The following is a 20,078-nucleotide window of genomic DNA, read 5'->3' on the forward strand; positions in this document are numbered from 1 at the left end:
GAGTACCTGATTTAAGTAGGGTAAAACAGATGCTTCTTGGTTGGTAGCTTGTCTTTTTGTATACGGAGAGAACTAACAAAGTTCTATTACACTTCATTACTAACCACAGGGTATACAAATAAATCATTGAATACCCATATAAATCCACCAAATCTGGTTCATACAAAGTTAAACAAGATGAACTCACAGGCAAGGAATGTATAGTTTATTCTTGCACATATATAAAAAATGTGAGAAATATTTACACTGTTGAATGAAGCCTTTTGTTAAAAAGTACCTAATTATGAAATTATTGTGAATTAACAGAAATAAACTAAACAAAAAAATTAAATGTCAGGAATGAAACACAAATATAGTTTTCTCTTGATTTTGCCCAAGTAAAAAAAATAGTTTCACTTAATTTGTAAAAAAAATATAATTTTTATATTGTACCTTTTAATCATTAAAATGGACAATTGCTGAACATTGGCTAGATAGAAATGTGCAAAATGAATTAAAAAGTGCATACAAAAGCCATGTTGACAAACAAACACACAAACTGCCACATCTAGCTCAGTGTTCACCTGAGCACTATTTACATTTGGGTGGTAAAAATGGTGGCCGTGTATTTTAAAATTTAAGTTTTAAAATAACTGCACAAATTTGAGCATTGGATTCAAACAGAAATATAACTCTAATTTGTTCTGTAGAAATATACGTAAATTCTGCATTGCATAAATAGTTGTAAATCTGACAGTCTTTACATAAACTGTTTGAAAAGGACAATGAAAATCACCCGGATAAAAAATATCCAAAGAACAGAAATAATGGATTTATTAACCAGTAATAAATTGCAAAATGAAGATCTTTCAAGGCTCTTAGAAAATATTTTTAAATAATTAACTTTACAGCTAAGCTTTAATACAAACATGACAAATTGGATTTTTAAGTTGTCAAATGACATGGAATGTTACTGCATTGTTAAAAACTGGAATTTAACAAACAACTGGAATAAAATATACTCATGAACAAGCATGATGGCTGCCTGCTGTTAGGATTTCAAGTGTTGTCAGAAAGAAGTCTGACAAGTTAACAGCAAATGCCATGGAAAAAAATATTTAATTCATGCAACAGGTTTCATTCAAAGGGGGCTTATTGCAAATGGACATTCAAATGTAATTTGTTACCCTTATAAATAAATACTTCTTAACTTTTTTTTTATAAGATGATAAATATATAAATGTAAATACAAAACTAAAATATATTTTTTGCTTAAAAAGAACTTTAAGTAAAACTAATTAAGTCTAAAAATAAAAGTGGTATATATTATTAATATAAACATAAAATTGTGTTAAGCAATAAAAGAAGAAATTTAGAAATTATATTAAATTATAACTTACAAATACTAAGATAAATTACAAAACAAATTTCCATTTGCATAGTTGATAAATTACTAAGAATTTTTAACTGATAGCTGAGTTGTAAATAGAATTTCTTTAAAAGATGCATTGATTTTATGGTGTCTTACAAGTGTTAGTGTTATAAAATTGTCTTTGAGAAGTGTTTACATAAAACAAGCAGACCCTGGAATACAAATGTAACAAGTCATTTCTTGGATTTTTTCATTTGATCTGTCAATAGTTGGATGTTTTAAAACTATAGTAGGAGCTGTAGAAAGTATGTTGGGGCTTCTTTTTATTTACTCTTAAATTAAGAAAATTAAAATAAGTACACAATGAGATTACCACACAGACTATTCTAAACTCCTCCAGGACGGAGTAGCCAAACCAGTATTTTTAAAACTGGAAACCTTGTAGGAAAATTTGCCATTATTGTACAGTAAGGACCTAAAAACTATGGTGCACCATCAAAATGATCTATAACAAAAAGGTCCAGTCAAAATGACCCCTGAATAATCGCCCTCAGACAAAATGACCCATTTGAAATGACCCTGATAAAAGGGCCCCAACATTGACTACCGTCAAACAAGCTCCTGTCATATTTGTCTCCTGACAAAATGGGCTCCAGACAAATAAATTGTATCTTTTTGTAATAGACATAACCATTTTATCAAACCCACCAACCACAAGCATTTCCTGCCTCCACTACCACCGTGACCTAAATGTCCAGGGTAAAATTTTCGCTGGCCCTGTTGAAGGGGCACTTTTGTCACTGTCAGTTTTGACGGTGTAAAAAAAACTAGACATTCTACAATACAATGTAATACTGAATACCAGAGAATGACTTAATAGGGGGCCAAATGTTAAGTGATATCAAAATTGCTATGACTATGAAAGTGAAAAACTTCCAGGAAAATTACTCAAAAGTTTTTTTTCCCAAAAAACTCTTGTTTTAAGTAGACCTATAATGGGCCATTCAAAATAGACTTTCTAACTCACATTTAAAAATATTTTGCTAATTATATACAATAATTTTTAAGCTTAGGAAGTTTTTGTAAGGAAAAGAAACAGGTTCTTAAAATAGTATGGAGCTTTCTCTTAAAATATTTAATGATTTACGAGGAAAAATAAAAATGTTAAAATATTTTAACAAACCAGTATAAAATTCTCGAGTAAGAATTAGAAGTTTCAAAAACTTACTTGAAAACAATAAAACTGATATTTGTCCTAATTTACAGACAATAGCAAACTAACCATGAAAAATTAACTAGCAGACCTATGATTAATTATAAATTATCAGGTTCACGTCTCCGCTTTATTTCATCATCCACATCGACAAAGGAACGAAGAAGGAAAAATGTTATCACCATTCCAGCAATCTGTTATGAGAATATTTATTTCAGAGCCTTAGAAATTGAAGACTAAATAATACTAAATACAGTTAATACTCATTCAAAAATATCAAAACTAAGTATGAGTATAAACATTATAAAATTCAAAATCCTTTTAGTGTAATATATGATTATTCTCTTTTTTAAGCATTTAATCATTTTAAGAAACATGATTAAGCTTACCATAATAAATGCAAACACGAACCCTAAAGCAACTATTATGTCAGACTGACCCATTACTAAATCCTTTGCTTTTTCATAACAGCCCTGAGGGAATTAAAAAAACAGCTGATAAAACCTACATGATAGAACATTCTATAAATAATAGTGCAGATATTATCTAGAGCTAGCTTACTTGAGTACAACAGAAAGAATCTGAGTAAGTCATCTGTAAAACATGTCATGTTTTTTTTAAAACTCACTATAAAAAATCAGAACATTGTCCCCATCCCATCCACCCTTATAAATGTCATCACATTTCAGATCTCCCCGCTTTGCTCCTTTTACAATATTCTTATTTGAAAAGTAATTTCTTCCTCACATATTAACTGAGCTGGGTCAAGGTTATGTATATTGATTTATTTTTATCACTATTTACTAGAAAGTCTTTTAAAATATTTAAATAGCCAGCCACAACTCAGCTAAAATAAAATTTAAATGTATCAATGTGAAATCAAAATTTTTGAACCCTCATCTATTCTCCTAGACAAAAGTCTATAGCCCCTTTAACCATTTAACATTAATATAAGTTCAAACTAATGCACTGATCTAATAAGGCGTACTGCTAATAGCTTTATAATCTAAATTTATAAAAAAAATATTTAAAAATAGCAACTGCTAATAGCTTTAGAATTTAAATTTATAAAAAAATATTTCAAAATAGCAAACTAGTTTAAGCACTTTATTAAAAAGTTAGTCAATTAACTACATTAAATTTATTTTTCTTACTGCACTAGTTTAAGCATTGTATTAAAAAGTGAGTCAATTAACTACATTAAAGTTATTTTTCTTACTGCGTAGTGAAGGTAATCATTCTTAAAATCAGTGATGAACTGATTAGGTGGGCCATTGGGAAAATTCTGGCAATGTTTGATACTTTTGTAGTCTTTTATTTTGTTGTCATATACACAGCAACTCTCTGGCACAAATTTCTTTTCATCCTGAGTTCCTGTTGAAGGTTCAGTACATACATTACACTAGATGTATTTTTTAGATACATTCTAGGTATTCAAAGTTTTAGATACTTATTATACACTCCAGCAAAATAGCTTGTGGTCTTACTTAGCTGCCTGTTGTAGAACTCAGTTCGTTTGTAAATTGGCCAAGAATCTTGAAGTTGTTCTTCCCGTGGATTTGCAGGGTTTTTGCCATCTTTATAGGGGATGGAGAACAGAACAGAGTTCCCCAGCTGTTTTTGGCTTAAAGCACAACATTCCAGCTACAATTTTAGAAAGAAGTAAACCAGTCAGACAGTGAGAAACTTTAAAATTTAAAGTTTCTTCACCTTCTTCTTCGCTCTCAAATGTAATATTGGAGAACAACACAATTGAGTCTTATGTGTCAATATGTTATGTTATTTCATGTTAATTAATCACTTTAAAAGCAACACAATTTCTTTCTTTGAGGATTAGAGTAAGTCTAAACAATCTTGAAGAAAATGTAACCCGAGGCCAACAGAGAATTACAAGCAGACAGCTAAACAAAAGAGAACATACATCTTTTTGGAGCTGGTTCCAGGCGTCAGTTATCTCCTTGTCAATACCATAGTTTTTTATCATGGTTTCACGCATGTTATCAACCATTACATTTTCCACCTGAAAAGAATTATTTTATTTTTTAAGAAATGGGTAAAAATGCATACATTTATTAAAAAAAAAGAAACAATAGTATCTTAGTATACACTGAAATGACAAAAATTATAAGTGTATGGTCATGAAAAAGAAAAAAAAAATTATATATTACCTCCCCCTTGAAAACAATAGCCAATACTGCTGCAACTATGAGAACAATGAAGTTGAATATGAGGAAACCAAAATACTGAAATGGAAAATAGATTTTATAAAATATTTCATAAGTAGTTGGAAAATTCACAATTAGAGCAATTTATAACATTAATACAGTTCTAATCTCTCAAGTTCTGATATTTGCAATAACACCATTACAACACTTTTGTTAGATCTACATAAGTAAAATTAGAGACTAATTTCAATGTCAGAAATAATTAAGTTAAACCTACAATCATCAGCCATTTCTTATTTTCTTGACACAGTCCTAGTATGCCCAGGATGCAGACAATGATGATGAAGACGCCAACAGCAATGAGCAGGTATGACGCAGCCCCAAACAGGCTGTCCCCAATGACGTGAGATACATAGATCTTAGCCACAGCACTCCATATGCCAACAGCCGCTAGTGCTATACCCACCAGCTGTAACCAACAAAAATTGGCAAATGCATTTCAAATGGTGTTTTAAGTCAAACTTATTTTAAACTAAGCATGTGTTCTTAAGTTTTTAAATTCAGTTTATACCAATCATAGTTAAATATTTAATTAATTTTATTTATAATGATTTTCAAACTCTAAAACATAATCAAACAAAAAAATCTTAATAACATTTAGTCAGGTAGGTAGGCCTATACTGCCACAAACTACAACTAGAATTTACTGTTATGCCAGTAATCATCATGGGATAGCTGTAATCTTTCAACTACAATTGACTGCTGTTTGCACACAGGCTTAATGAATGTATCCCAATATTTATAACTGTAACATTGGGCTCAATTCAATAACAAGTGGGAGATACTTACTATAAAAAAAATGTTGAAGATAAACAAGAGTATTTTGAAGCAATTCATGATGTTACAGCATGCACTAGGGGGCTCCTATAGAACAAAAAAGTATTCATTAGGCTGTGATTACAAAGAAGTTTAGGGGTAATGCTCATATTATATAAAATAAAAATAGGACATTATTTATCTATCATATACTATATAAAAAAGGATAGAAAAGATCTGGGAAAAGCTGAAAAGAGTGTTAGGAAATGTGGGGGAGCTCTAATTGAGGCCCTATGTTCCTCAGTTCAAGCTCTCCACAGTCTTGTATGTTTCTCTAGTAATAAAAAGAATTACGATGATATAAAAATTATACAATCACTTGTATATTTAATACAACATTTCTAAAAATCTATACAACACACAATGTATTTTTTTTAAAAACATTTGTACAATAAAATTTTAACTTAGAGCATTTTATATAAAAACTCTCCTAATAAGTAACTAAATATTAATTATTAATTTTACTAGTCTACATGAGCCACATTGGGCTATATAGGTAGATATGTAATCAAGAGAACTTTATTCAATAAAGAATGAATGTAACTATACTGGATAGATTAATTTATCATTCTTCTATAGTTTCAACGTTTAAAAATTATTGACAGAATATTTTTGGTATTAGTTCAAAGGGCAATGTCCATTACTTATTAAACTTTATAGTAAATGGTGGGTTGTGTTAAAATATTCCATCTGAACACAGCTTTTACAAAACACAAAGTTTGAAACCTAAGGTCAGATCTGATGGAATCTTACATATATGTTCGTGCTATTTTATGACAAAAAGTGTCCAGAGATTCAGAAGGAAGAAATGTTGACAGGTGAACTACTGTCAAATCAATTAACACTCATACATATCATTGAAATCAATTAACCCTCATTATACCTCACTGAAATCAATTAACCCTCATACATCTCATTGAAATCAATTAACCCTCATATATCTCATTGAAATCAATTAACCCTCATATATCTCATTGAAATCAATTAGCCCACAATATATTCAGTGTAATCATCAATTAGTCCACAATATATTCAGTGTAATCATCAATTAGTCCACAATATATTCAATGTAATCATCAATTAGCCCACAATATATTCAGTGTAAGCATCAATTAGCCCACAATATATTCAGTGTAATCATCAATTAGTCCACAATATATTCAGTGTAATCATCAATTAGCCCACAATATATTCAGTGTAATCATCAATTAGCCCACAATATATTCAGTGTAATCAACAATTAGCCCACAATATATTCAGTGTAATCATCAATTAGCCCACAATATATTCAGTGTAATCATCAATTAACTCTGAATATATCTCACAGAGATCACATGTGAAGCATTGCATTTTGGGATGACGCTAGTTAGGTTAGAAATCAAGTAGATGGTAGAATCAGACTGTAGGTTAGTTAGTTAAACAGACCAATGGAAACACAGGAGCTGACCAGTCACATGGGACGGTCAGCTGACCACTGAAGCGTGGGGGAGAAAACAGATGGTGATAGGTACCGATAGAGAATGGCCAGAGAAATGTAGAGTTAGGTAGAAAGTTAGAGGTAGATGTTAGGATTGGTCATGGGAGTGCATAGTTAGTAGTATTAGTAGACAGCATATAGTATAGACTAGTTAGGCAGAAGTAGAACAATTGATTTGTGTAAATAAAGAACATATCTTGAATTGGACTTGTGTGTGGTGATTACACAAAACTATACAATACCGGGTTTGCATATTCATCACCCGCACCCGCACAATCTACCTTTTTCTTTTGGACTGCAGGGTCCACTGTACTGATGTCCATCTCTCTATGAGAATTTTTCTGATGTGACATTATCACACTGGTTATGTGACACTCAAGCACCTAATAAGTTAACAAACTCTATTGGCCCTAGGGAGACCATTCTCATTACACTGACAGTTTCTAACTAGTAATAACTGCATTGCTTTCACAAATGATAATGTGTTCCAGATTATCCACAAAGAAATGATTGGCTATTGTTTATTCAACTTCAATATATTTAATTCCAGTAGATCACACTTTAGAAACTGGACACACAACAACAGATGAAGCATAAGTTACAACATCTACAACCAACTATACAACTATACTCAGCTACAAGAACTACAACAAACTATAGCCTCACAAAACTTGCCATTTCCTTATTACATTTTCCACCAATCAGAAAGCAAGCCAAAAACTCAATGACACCATAAAGCAATAAACCAGATGACAGCAAGAGTTGTCTAATGCTACCACATTGATCATACACTGGATATAGGCTGTTTGGGTTTGGTGTGCCTAACACACACAGAATAACAAAAGGCTGTTTGGCTTTGGTGCGCCTAATACAAACAGAATGATAACTGATTACATAAGTTGTTTGAGTTTGGTGTGTCTAACACAAAGGACATGAAAATAGCTGATTTATGGTATTCTTCAGCTGTGTTGTTTTTCTGAACTTGATTTTAAACTTACGTTATGAAAAATCAATAATTGCACACAAAAAATATGGACAGGACTTGTATTTTTTAATGAATCAAATACTAATAGTATTATTGATTTCAGTTGATCTGACCAGTTCACAAACTCTGTAGTTAACTTTTGAAAAAACAAAATAAAACTATTTTCAAACATGTTTTGGAAAAATCCTTTGCGATTTAAAAAAAAAAAAATACCCCAACCGAATTAGAACAGGTAAGTTTCATTGTTAGAAGGTGATTGAAAAAATTTCTCTATTGCCTGTAAGCAAAATGAGTGAATGTAGGTCACTGCCATTACTGTCAGACCTCCACATTACACCACATGTCTAGATGGTCTAAATTTAGAAATTTCAGTTTACATTCACAACTTTGTAAAGCCAAATTATTCAAGCAGAAAAAAATTATCCATTCAGTTATACTACTTTTATACAGAGGTTAGTGAACTTAAGGGAGATCACTCTACTTAATGTTACATTTACTAACCCTTTAGTGCCAGACTGACAAGATTATCAAGAGGAGCTCAACAGGAAAACAACCCATATCTTATTTGGGTTCTGACTAATAACAAATGTAACAGTTGGAAAGAGTAAAAACTATCTATTGTAAAGTAATGATGTTAATTTTGAAAATTAAATTTTAAAAGGTTTACAAGTAGTAGCTTTTTTTGGTTAAAAAACAAAGTTTTTAAAAGGTGGCATTGCACTGCTGTAATCCCAAAGATTTAGAAATTAAATTTTTTAAATTAAAAAAAAATCTATTTTATAGGATTTTGTAATGATGTGTGATAAGGGTGGGGGGGGGGGGGGGGGGGAATGATCAGTCACAATTTTGCATTATAAAAAGTAATTGTTAGAAACTGAATTTTAACTATTTCACATTTTAGAAAACTGTATAACTAAATTGTAACAAAAAAGTTGATTTAAATACCCTACATTGAAAAAGATCAGTCTATATTTTAGAAAAAAGATTTATGTTTTAAAAAAAATATCCAGCTGCAATTTTGAGGGGGGGGGGGGGGGGGTTGTAGGCTGATGTATGAAGTTATTTTAAGGAGGGTGGGGGTTGGCTTTTTGTAACAATGTGTGACTGAAGGGGGAGGTAAAATCATTTTAAAAAATCATGACATCATATATGGATGACCCCTAAATAGTAAACAACTAACCATAATTAGCACTTCCAGCACTAAAAGTTCTCCTAGCTTCAACCATATTAATTATTTCCTACCAACAACATAAAAACATTATTTATTGGAAATAAATGTTAGGATAGAGAAAGAAAAATTATTCCTATTTTACAATGTTTTCTTTCCTTGAAGCTTCTAAAGCAGGATATATATTCTGTCACACTAAATTTTTAGTTCAATAGCTGGAGGCTTGACTAATTACTTCAGCAAACTACGACTAGCTACTAGTAGTAAGTAGCTTTAGGAATTTTGGACTGTCTTGTCTTAGGGGTCATCCATGACGTCAAGCTTTTTTTGACGATTTTTACCTCCCCCCTCCCCTCCGTCACACGTCATCACAAAAAGCCAGACCCCCCCCCCCCTAAAATGACGCCACACCTCAACCTACAACCCCCCTCAAAATTGCAGTTGAATTTTTTTAAAACATCAATATTTTTCCAAAATCTTGTCTAAACTATTTCAATTTATTAAAACAATTACAATTTACTAAAACGCGAAATAACGTCTAAAATTCGTTTTCTAACACTGCTTTTTTATAATGCAAAAATGTGACGTCGCAACATCTGAACCCCCCCCCCCCCACATCGTCACAAAATTACGGACCCCCCTCCCCCCTACGAGTTAGGCGTCATTTATGGATGACCCACGTAGTCTAAATAGCCTACCTAGAGGGAAGTAGTAGTTGTAGTGTAGCACTAACTAGTCTATAATTTTAGAATATAATTTGTATTAGGCCCTATATAAATGTTTAATGGGCCTTGGCCTGTATACACCTCAGGTGTCACCCCCCTCCCCCCTACATAGGCCTATGTATAGTTGCAATTGGTATCAATGCCCTCCCATTTTTAGCCTGATGTCGTCAATTTGTGCACACGTTACATTAATTCAACAATTAATTCATGTGGAATAAATTATTAGATTTTGGTGACGCCCCCTCAATGTTTATTGACTTATCAGTTATTCAAAATACTCAACAAAACCTTTTTTACTCTGTAAATTTTGCAGTTGGCATCCCCCCCCCCCCCGTCTGATACTAGTTACAGTTTTAAAGTGTGCACAGTCGGTAGTAATATAGTTTATCTAGCCTATAGTCAGTAAGTAATTAATACAGCTGGATGTAGCAATGTACCAATGTTTTCTCTTTAGTTAGCAGGTTTATGTCATGGTAGTTTACTTTATAGCTTGGTTAATGTAATGGTTAGGGCCTATGGCCCCTAGCTATTGATTTTAATAGTATCAGCTTATAAGTTATATTGTAGGCCCTATAGGACAATAAGTAGAAAGGTCTAGCCTATCTAAAGACATATAGACATACAGTGGCGTAGCCAGGATCGTCTCAAGGGGGGGGTCCAATTTTTACCCGGGGACAAACTTTCGATTTGCACCCCCCCCCCCCTCAAACTTTCGATTTGCACCCTCCCTCAAACTTTCAATTTGCACCCCCCCCCCCCTCAAACTTTCGATTTGCACCCCCCCCCCCCTCAAACTTTCGATTTGCACCCCCCCTCATACTTTTTATATATACCGAGGGGTCTATGGGGGGGGTTATGACCCCCCCCCTAACCCCCCCTGCCTACGCCACTGTAGACATAGTATAGGCCTAGAATAATTAATTAGGCCTATTGCTAGGCTATAGGCCTATATATTATATATATAGACCTAATACCATAGGTCTATAGTATAGGCATACTTTACTATAGGTCTGTATTATTATTAACAGGCCTAGATCTAGGCCTATAATAATATATTTAAATATATATATTATATAATCTCTACTACATAGAGTGTACTAGTAGGGCATCGCATTTCTATAGGCCTAACACTAACAAATGTAACAATAATTAATAATTGTGAATGCAATTCATTATTATTAGTATGTAGGTATGCTGTATATTGTATTTTTAAAGTAATAAATGTGTGTAGATTTATGATTTAAAAACAGATAATTAGCATTAGCTTTAACATCGTAATTTAAATTGTACTTACACACCTGTTCTTTTCTTTTTCTCACCTGCAAGAAAGGCAGCTAACTCTCGAACGTAGGTGATTAGAAATAATTTTCAAAACGCGGAAGTAACCGATTCAAACGATAAACTAATGGATGCCAAAAAGCGTCACCCCTCCATCCTATAGCCCCATCCTTTAGTCTTAACATCTCCCATTCGACCCCTCCCGCCTTCATACAGAAAAAAGTTTTGTTTCTATTCAAGTGCCCTTTAAAGTAAAAGTAGGCCACATGCATATAATCTACTGTGGCGGGGGAGGGAGTGGTCAAGGATGTAGCTGTGACACTGAGCTACGGGAGGTAATCCCGTCTTGTCGAAAAGATCGATCGTCACTCTAATTGATGACTAACACCGTTAGTCAGTTCTCACGTGTAGAATTTCTTCGGGGGGGGGGGGGGGGGGGGGGCGGTGCCCCCGAAGAGATGCCTGGAAGAAACTCTGTACGCACCTCATGTTATAGGAGACACATGACTAACATATTTTACACACTCGTGTACACATCAGAGGGGTAGCTAGGAGACGAAGGGAGGGGCAGCTACACTAGGAGCCTACCTTAGGGGGCGCCAAACACGTAGTAAAAAATGAGGTGCTTTAAGAGCTGCATTACTGAATTATACACAGTCGAAGAAAATAGACTGCTACTTGGCTTTCAGACCTATTTAACTGTTTTCAACATCAATTGATTGTGTGTCATTAAAATTTAAACTGTGAAGGGACAGCTATTGGGAAAAAATAATGTCCCCGACCTTTCCCAAGGAAGAGGGGGGGGGGGGGAAGCAAAATGGATGGTTCGCTCCGGGCCGGAATTGGCCTCTACGCCTCTGGCGCCTCTGTTTAATGCTGTCACTCAGAATTCGCGGGGACCCCACCGGGTGACAACATTTAGGGGGAGGGGGTGACACCAAGAAAAAAATGCAAAATAAATATGATAAATATGTATTTTGCCAGTTCAGTGAACGATTAAGTAGAGCTAGAAAGTATTTTAGGTACATAATGACGATCCCGACAAGGAAGGAGGGTGGAGGGGGCGGGTGACACCATGACGTAAACATGCAAGCTATAGAGAAAAACAAATTTAACAATGCTACACCAAGCTGCATTAACAACCGATTATAGATAAACATTATTAGTATTAAATGTGAATACTTTAAAGCTCTTACCGGGGGGGGGGGAGGGTGACACCAACTGCAAACTTTAGGTGACACTGTGAGGCGCCGCACCGGGTGACACCCGACAGTATCTCGCCTATACGTCACTGATGAGTACCATTCATAAGGAAGGTTTACATAACTAACGAATACTCAGTCTAGAGGTGACCAAACTTGATCTTCTCGGTCAAGGGATATTGTGGTCAACACCATGCAGGCATCCATCAGAGATTGCTGGACTCGAAGATGCCCTACAGACTCAAGCCCAGTATCGGAGCTCGAGATTTTCGGGTAAGTTTCACTGTCTACCATATGACCACACAGTAATTTAGGTAGCACGGCAGAATATAGTCAGGTTGTAGATCTTTACTTCTGGACTGTAGGCCTATTCTGAGCATATATAATTTATAAAAGTTAGTTTACTAATGGTGTTGAATTAAAAGGGCGATAACCGGTATAATCAAATCTCAGTGTATAGGATAGGTGCATGGTTCTTGCCCTTAAAATTGATTCTTTTTTTAGAGCAAACAATTTTTTTTTTACGGTAGGGCGTATAGAGTCGGTAACTTGACTGTGTAATGGCAATCACCAGAGTTTGCCCCCTCCCCCCGGAAAATGTTGCCCCCCCCCTGAAAATATCAAGTGCTCCCCCCCCCCCCCCACCGGAGAAAAAAAGTCTGGAATAAACATCGGTAATCATGATAATTGATATTATGTGCATGTATATAAACAAATACGCGTTTTGGTTGAAGAATATTTGTTATGTCCCATTGTAATACATGCGTCCAGTGTTTCTTCCAGACTTTTTTCTCCGGGGGGGGGGGGGCATTTGAAATTTTCGGGGGGGGGGGGGGGCGGTAGACTTTCTTCGGGGGGGGGAGGGGGCGGACACTGTTGAAAGTATATATTTTCTATATAAATTATATAAATTTCATTTCGTTCGGGGGGGGGGGGGGGGGGCGGTAAAAGAGATGCCTGGAAGAAACTCTGCATGCGTCTGCATTTGTTCTTGTGTCTCACGCCTATCGTTCGTTGTCTTCATCATTGTCCCGCCCCTCCCACTAAGAGTTGCCTGATTGGAAGTCTGGTGAATAGATCGATGTCAAACTCAACTACGTTCAGATTGTTAGGTGTATATACAATTTATTAAAAATAAAATACTATGCTACACTTTAAAAAAAACATTAATTTTAATAGAAATTTAAATTCATTTCAAACCATGATTTTAAAAATTAGGTCTAGATCTAATTATTAAGTTAAGTAAAAATTTCAGACGACATTGGCATTTTTTAATGTAAGGGAGACTACTACAATTAATAATTAGCAAAAGTTTCGGAACACTCAAATTTAAAATAAGTTAGGATCAGTGTCATTAGTTTTTTTCCCATTAGGCTTTTGTTGTTATCAGGCCTACGCCATTTAGACTATTGCAAGTAATAAAATAATTACGCTTAATTGTAATTCTTCATAATGTAGATCTAGAATCTAGATATTCTAAGTGTTTTCTATTTTATTGCTCTTGGAAAAATCTCGGAAGCAACACTTCTCTAGTTCTCCAACTTTATTATTAATATTCGTAACGGTTGCGCAGTCTTGTCTGACTCACAAAGACTTGACAAAGACAGGTAACAATGAATAGTGAATACAATACATTTCACTTGATTTTTCTTTTACGTTTCAAGTCTTTTCATCGATTAATTATATGCAAAATTTGAAGCCATTCTAGAATCTAGATCTAGATTTCTTTGATTCATTCATTGATTTCTTTGTAAAATATTTGGAAATCTACCGGTAAACCTCCATTTTAGCCTATTTTATTTCTCCGCTGCTTGTTTACCTCCAGTTGAGCGTATTTTATTATAACAACCGAAACACACCAAAACATTAGGAACACACGATTCATTTATTTGTATTGTATTTTTGTTTTAACAAATTAATAAAAATGAATAAAAAAACAAAGAGACTGACTTTGTTTTAGATTTTGATAATTTAGTTTTGTTAAAACTTGAGAAAAATCAAAATTTAGAATATTGAATGTGCAACGTTCGTGTGTCAGAATTTTCATGGCAATGGGTGAAGTACGTAAACGTAACTCACAATTACAAGGCGGTTAAGTTTGTATTGTTACAAGTATCTCCCAGGCATGATACTATAAATAAACATTAATGAACTTACAATGACCCCAAAACTGAGGCCAACACAATTTCAAACAGCTATTGCCCGAGCTATGATGTATGCTGATAATTTTTTTATTAAAGTCAATGTGAACTCACGGTGAACCCGCGACCGTGTAAGGATTTTTCTCCCGCTGATGATCACACGATATTTAATTGGAACAGTTCTTAAAATCTAATGCTTTTTTTGTTTTTTTACCTTTTCTAATAAAAAATCGCATTATAAAAAAAAGGATAAGTAGATCGGTGTTTTCCTAACGTTTTTGTGTGTTTCGGTTGTGTTTATAATAAAATACGCTGAACTGGAGGTGAATGTCAAGCGGGGAATAAAATACGCTAAAATGGAGTTTTACCAATCTACCTAGATCTAGATCTACCTAGATCTAGATCTAGGGGTCTAGAATCTAGATTTTCTAGATCTAGATCTAGATTCCAGCTCTGGTGACATTGAGCACAAATGAGAATGACACTGGTTAAAAGCAACTCATTACTAATCTATATTTTATACCTAAAAACAGGCAAATTCTTGAAATTGTATGTGGTGTTTCACTGTTTTCAACGGTTTAGCAATGGACATAAAGAACTATTTATTAAGCAAGAAACCTAGACGTTCAGACAGACTTTGTTACAAAGAAAAGATTCTTCAGGGGTGCACAAAGAAACTTGAGACTTTGCATACATATCCATTAGGATACTTTGATCTTATTCCACTTGAGCTGAGATTCAACATTTTTCAGTATTTGACAAGTAAGTCGGAACGATAGTATTATCCTAAAATTGGCTCCATTAAAAGTGTTACATATTTTAAAACAGAGAAATAAGGAAAGACTGTCTGGTGTTTAATTCATTTAACATACGTGCCATAGTCTTGTAGATATGCATCATACAGGTCAGTAAAAGTGATTAATTTTACTTTCAGTATAGCTCAGTGTAAGTTTTCCAGAGTCACTGTGCTTAGATTAAATTTGTCAGAGGGAACTAAGAAACCTTACATTTAGTGGGAGCGGTGGGTGAATTATAAGAAGCAACTGAAGAGACTCAAGTACATTTTAAAACAGACGGCAAACAACAATAACAGATAATGAAGATCAAGCATCAGGAAAAAAAAGTAACAGCTCCCATTAGCAGATAACAAAAATAATTTATTGGAGAAACCAGCCCTAAACATATAGTAACATCCCTGTATAGAACTAACCATGGCCCCAAGGAGCAATCAAACACTTTCAGTGGCTGTTGGAACTTCAGAAAATAAAAATAAATTGTAACAATACAAGAAGTGTAAATATTCTGTAGCAGGACAAATCATAAAAAGTATTTGAAACTATTCTATGGGTGTTAGCATATTCACAAGGATTTTTCATTAGACACTTCCTTAGAGACTAGATAGACTGTGTTTTTTTTTTATTTGACTACAGTAATAATATTTCTTGGGTTTCTTAGTGGAGGAATATTACCTGAATTGTAACCTGACTGAAATAAGATGTATGTTGATTAAAGTTTATGCTAGTAAATATTAAAATACTAACAAATGGACAATATTGAGTTGTTAATTTTGCTTGTATCAAATTATTGGTGATAAAAAATAAATCTGGCATTATTGTTATATTATTATCTTTGACAGTTGAAGATCTGAGCATGTTAACCATATCATCCAAAGCAATGAGAAATTTGATTGAAGGGTACAGAGTTACAAGATTTTCAGGTCCTCATTCTATTTCATACAAAGATATACATGTGTTTTTGTCTTCAGACCAACAGACAGAAATGATGAGCAAATACCATAAACTTGGTAATTTCCTTTCAATGAATATAAAACTGATATTTTTTATTGAAATATTGTATTTTATTGCTTTAAAAACACCAAAGTTACATTTAATTTTTATTTTCTGTTTTTGTGTTTACATCTTTACTTGCATACTAATATTTTTCACTGTTGTGATGATATGTGAACTTTGCACTGTTTGCAAACATAAAATGTTTATTAAAAGCATTAGTTTGATTAATGCCCACAATTTATCTGCAAAAAATAGGATTGTTAATGAAAAGATCAACATGTCTTTATGCAACTAAAGATAGATTGAAGATTATCAATGAATTTTTAACTAGGGTGAGTAACTGGATTTTCTGAAATAAAATAAGCCTTCAGTTTTTAAATTTTCAGAAGGCATTTCAGAAGTAATTTCATTGTGTCATCTTAAAAAAAAGACAGTTGTTAAAAATGTTTGAAAATTCAAATATATAATTTCTCTAAATTGATCTCTAGGTTGCCTGTTGTAACACAGATATGTGTAAAGACCCATCCAGATGTCTTGCCTTGATGTGTTTTGGTAAATTTTTTCACACTGTTATCGCTGGCTGGGATGACAGTGAATGCCAAAGAGCATTTGATGCAGTCTGTCAGCACATGTTCATGCCTAAGTTTATAAAGACTGTTGTGGCAAGCAAACCAGGTAGCTCAATAAGAAGTAATTTTTCAAATTTATTTAGTTATAGAAAATTTATTATTTCCACAGCAATGGAAATAATACTATGACATTCAGTTAATTTCTTTAGTTTTGAATCAACATTGAATAATCCCATAGTTAAAATGATTTAGTAAAAGAATGATTAAAAAAAAAACTGTGTTCTCAATTAGGTTCACATGGTCAGCTTGAGAGTAGAGTTCGACAGTTCTTCAGGCGCATTTTCTTGGACCCCTGTACAACAGTATCAGATAAAGCCTTTTGGATTAGTCGAATTTTAAAGCCATGGCCAATTGTGTTTCAGGCAAGATTGTTGTACATACTCTACTCTGGACACTTCACAGGTAATAAGCATATTCTTTTCTAAACTTGACTAATTAGTTGGTTATTGCATAGATTATTTTTGTATTTGTGCCCAAGTGTTTCCTTAAAAAGTCTCAAGTTTTTAAATAATGAATTCTAACAGAAATATTTTACTATTGATTATTAAAGGTGGTGAAATACAGTGGCATGAAATGAGTGAGCTAACACCTGTTGATAATGAACATTCAACTGTATTCTTCAGTAGCATTTCAAGTATTTTGCAGATCCTTCACCTGCATAGTACAGAATGGTCTAGTGATGAAATTATATGCATCATTGATGAAATGACAAGTAAATTCACATCTTCTTTTTGTCTTTAGCTGTTAACATGTTTTAACACCCAAAGTTAACATAAAGCACTTTTTTTTTTCTGTAAGCATTGTTATTTCAGTGGTTATTTCTTCAAGCTGCATTTTTCTGAATTAGTTATAGATTTATTTTGTGTATTACATAAGAAATAAGCTAGAACACAATTCATATTATTTTTCTTAATACATGGATATAGATTTATTCATGACTATTTATCTTCAGGTACACCTGAAGATTGGTTAGTTGAAAATATTGCTGGCTTACTGCTAGCATGTGGGGAATGTATTGCCACTAAAATGTTGGCCAGCAAAGCAATAAATGGCAGATATGTTGAACTGGCTAGCATTATTACTTCCTTATGCCTTGTAAGTAACAGTTTCAGCTTTTATTTTTTAAAACTGAGTTTTGTATTCCATGATTTAGTTAAACACTTGAAAAGAAATTTAAGTACACAAATAGTAATATTTGGTGTTTCTTGACTAGGTTTGTGTGAAACACAATTACAACTTGACTCAAGTCATGACAATGTTGGACTGTATTATAAGTGTGATAGAAAACCCAAGAGACAAACTTGTACTGCTCAACAGGATCCTTGATACATTTAAGGAGCTTGTGTTGGACACACATGAGTTCACTGATTCAGGTAGAAACATTATTATTTAGATGTTTTCAATTTTCATTTGTTGGACTTAAGGCTTTTATACTAATGATAATGTGAATTTGACTTTGTTTTATTCCTGATAACACAGTTTTCTTTCATACTGATAAACATATAATACAAAAATGTTGGTCTATTAGGTCCATATAACCTAACCACTAGTAATTACATTTACTAATGCAAGGTTGTTATGTTAATAAGAAAACTTACCCATCATTCTGATTGTGAAAATCTTATTGCTGCAGTAAATTTTATGTCAGTTTACCACAATAACTGCTATTCTTCATGAGTGCTTTGGATTGATGTTCTTCATTTACAATGCTAAGTGAAAAACTCATATCTCTATCAGTTTTCTGAAAAATTATACATTCAAGTATTGTGTATTAAAGTAGCTTTCAGTGGAAAAAGAAAGTACTGTATTTAGGACTGAAACTCCATTCAGACTAGTCCAATAAAACCTCATTCTGACTGTAAGAGTTAAGCTAAACAAGTGCAAGAAATGCATTAGCAATTATTTTAATGTTAAAAAATATTTCAAAGCAATATATTAAAATTTAATTGAATCATAACTGATGCAATCAAGCCTGCATTTTATTTTGTTTATTCTTTTCATTTTTAATTTAGACCGCATTATTAAATTGTGCCTTCTTTCCTTCCTTCCCTGAAATGTTTTTCAGATGATGCCAACGACAATGAATTTTTCTACCATGTGTCTGCATTGACAGAATTTACAAAGAAACTGGCCCAGCTTGCATATAAACATGTCATACCCCATTAACAGTCTTGGTAACTCATTATTTTTTTTTTCTGTTTGAATGGTAAAAAGTTCATATTAAAAAACCCAACATAATTTTTAAATGAGCATTTAACTAACAAGCCATTTTTCTGTATCAATGGGGACTTCAGTTCTTTTGTTCAGTGTTTAATTTATTGAATGGCCTTAAAAATACATCTTCTCATGACCATTACATTTTTGTGAACAAACATGATTTTATCATTTGTTATTGTTATTGATTATACAAAACAATATTAGTAATATTAATGTTTTTATTATTTTCTTTTTGTAAAATAACTATTTTTGTGAGCCTAGTAAGTTAAGAGAAATTTGTGTTATGTTTGTACAGATAGAAATTTGTGTTAAAAGGTTCATATCTTATTGTAGTTCTTTTATTTATTACTTATCAAAGGTTTTAGCTAATTAGTTTTTCTCATTTTATCATGATTTTAATTTATTCCTAATATATACATGTGCAGTTACTAAAGTTAAAAGTAAGAACGTTTTTTGATAAAAATCATCCATTTTGAATCATGAATTTAAATACAATTATGCTAGGAATATGTTACTTTTTCATTAAAATACTAATTTTAAGACATAACAATACATTTTAAAAATCAGTATGTAATTTCTGGTAATAATTAAATAATGTAGTGGGTTTGAGGATAAACTAGGAAACTAGGTTGCTTGTAAAATATTCATGATAGCCAAGAGCTGAAGATGTTGGTTGATTTTACACCAGTTTTTCCCTTAATTGTCCCAGAACTGTGATAACAAAAAGTTTATCTTAATCAAATTGTTGTAGTAGATCTGTGATATTTTGTTTATATTAATTATGTAAAATAAAAACTTCAGTAAAAAGTTCTTGTCTCTCTAGACAAATGCAACTTTTATAGCTATGGCAGTTGCATGAAT

At 33.0% G+C, this 20,078-nt stretch overlaps 2 protein-coding genes across 10 annotated transcripts; one reads left to right on the top strand and one right to left on the bottom strand.

Annotated features, from left to right (window-relative positions):
* Window positions 1–214: 214 nt before the first annotated feature.
* Window positions 215–11,375, bottom strand: LOC131940769 (CD151 antigen). 4 transcript variants are annotated; one of them, XM_059299562.1, is made up of 9 exons: window positions 7,364–7,725; window positions 5,579–5,653; window positions 5,007–5,198; window positions 4,733–4,807; window positions 4,486–4,584; window positions 4,052–4,208; window positions 3,784–3,938; window positions 2,954–3,037; window positions 215–2,758 (listed from the first exon to the last, which is right to left on the bottom strand). In XM_059299562.1, the coding sequence occupies exons 1-9, from the start codon at window positions 7,433–7,435 to the stop codon at window positions 2,666–2,668; spliced, it is 1,002 nt and encodes a 333-aa protein (XP_059155545.1). In that variant the 5' UTR covers window positions 7,436–7,725; the 3' UTR covers window positions 215–2,665. The 4 variants fall into 4 exon arrangements, with proteins under 4 accessions (XP_059155545.1, XP_059155548.1, XP_059155549.1 ...); XM_059299565.1 differs by lacking the exon at window positions 7,364–7,725 and adding an exon at window positions 11,259–11,375 and having other exon boundaries at window positions 216–2,758; XM_059299566.1 differs by lacking the exon at window positions 7,364–7,725 and adding an exon at window positions 11,280–11,341 and having other exon boundaries at window positions 216–2,758.
* Window positions 11,376–12,601: 1,226 nt separating this feature from the next.
* LOC131940744 (F-box only protein 47) lies at window positions 12,602–19,711 on the top strand. 6 transcript variants are annotated; one of them, XM_059299517.1, is made up of 10 exons: window positions 12,602–12,713; window positions 15,164–15,343; window positions 16,218–16,385; window positions 16,627–16,703; window positions 16,860–17,046; window positions 17,232–17,402; window positions 17,551–17,712; window positions 17,953–18,095; window positions 18,214–18,373; window positions 19,066–19,711. In XM_059299517.1, exons 2-10 carry the CDS (start codon window positions 15,166–15,168, stop codon window positions 19,164–19,166), a joined length of 1,347 nt encoding a protein of 448 aa, XP_059155500.1. In that variant the 5' UTR covers window positions 12,602–12,713; window positions 15,164–15,165; the 3' UTR covers window positions 19,167–19,711. The 6 variants fall into 6 exon arrangements, with proteins under 6 accessions (XP_059155500.1, XP_059155497.1, XP_059155501.1 ...); XM_059299514.1 differs by lacking the exon at window positions 12,602–12,713 and adding an exon at window positions 13,758–13,855 and having other exon boundaries at window positions 15,115–15,343; XM_059299518.1 differs by lacking the exon at window positions 12,602–12,713 and adding an exon at window positions 13,769–13,855.
* Window positions 19,712–20,078: the final 367 nt, after the last annotated feature.

This window comes from Physella acuta, unplaced genomic scaffold (assembly GCF_028476545.2).
Source record: "Physella acuta isolate Inbredline_101_S28 unplaced genomic scaffold, ASM2847654v3 ptg000329l, whole genome shotgun sequence".
NCBI lineage: Eukaryota > Metazoa > Mollusca > Gastropoda > Physidae > Physella > Physella acuta.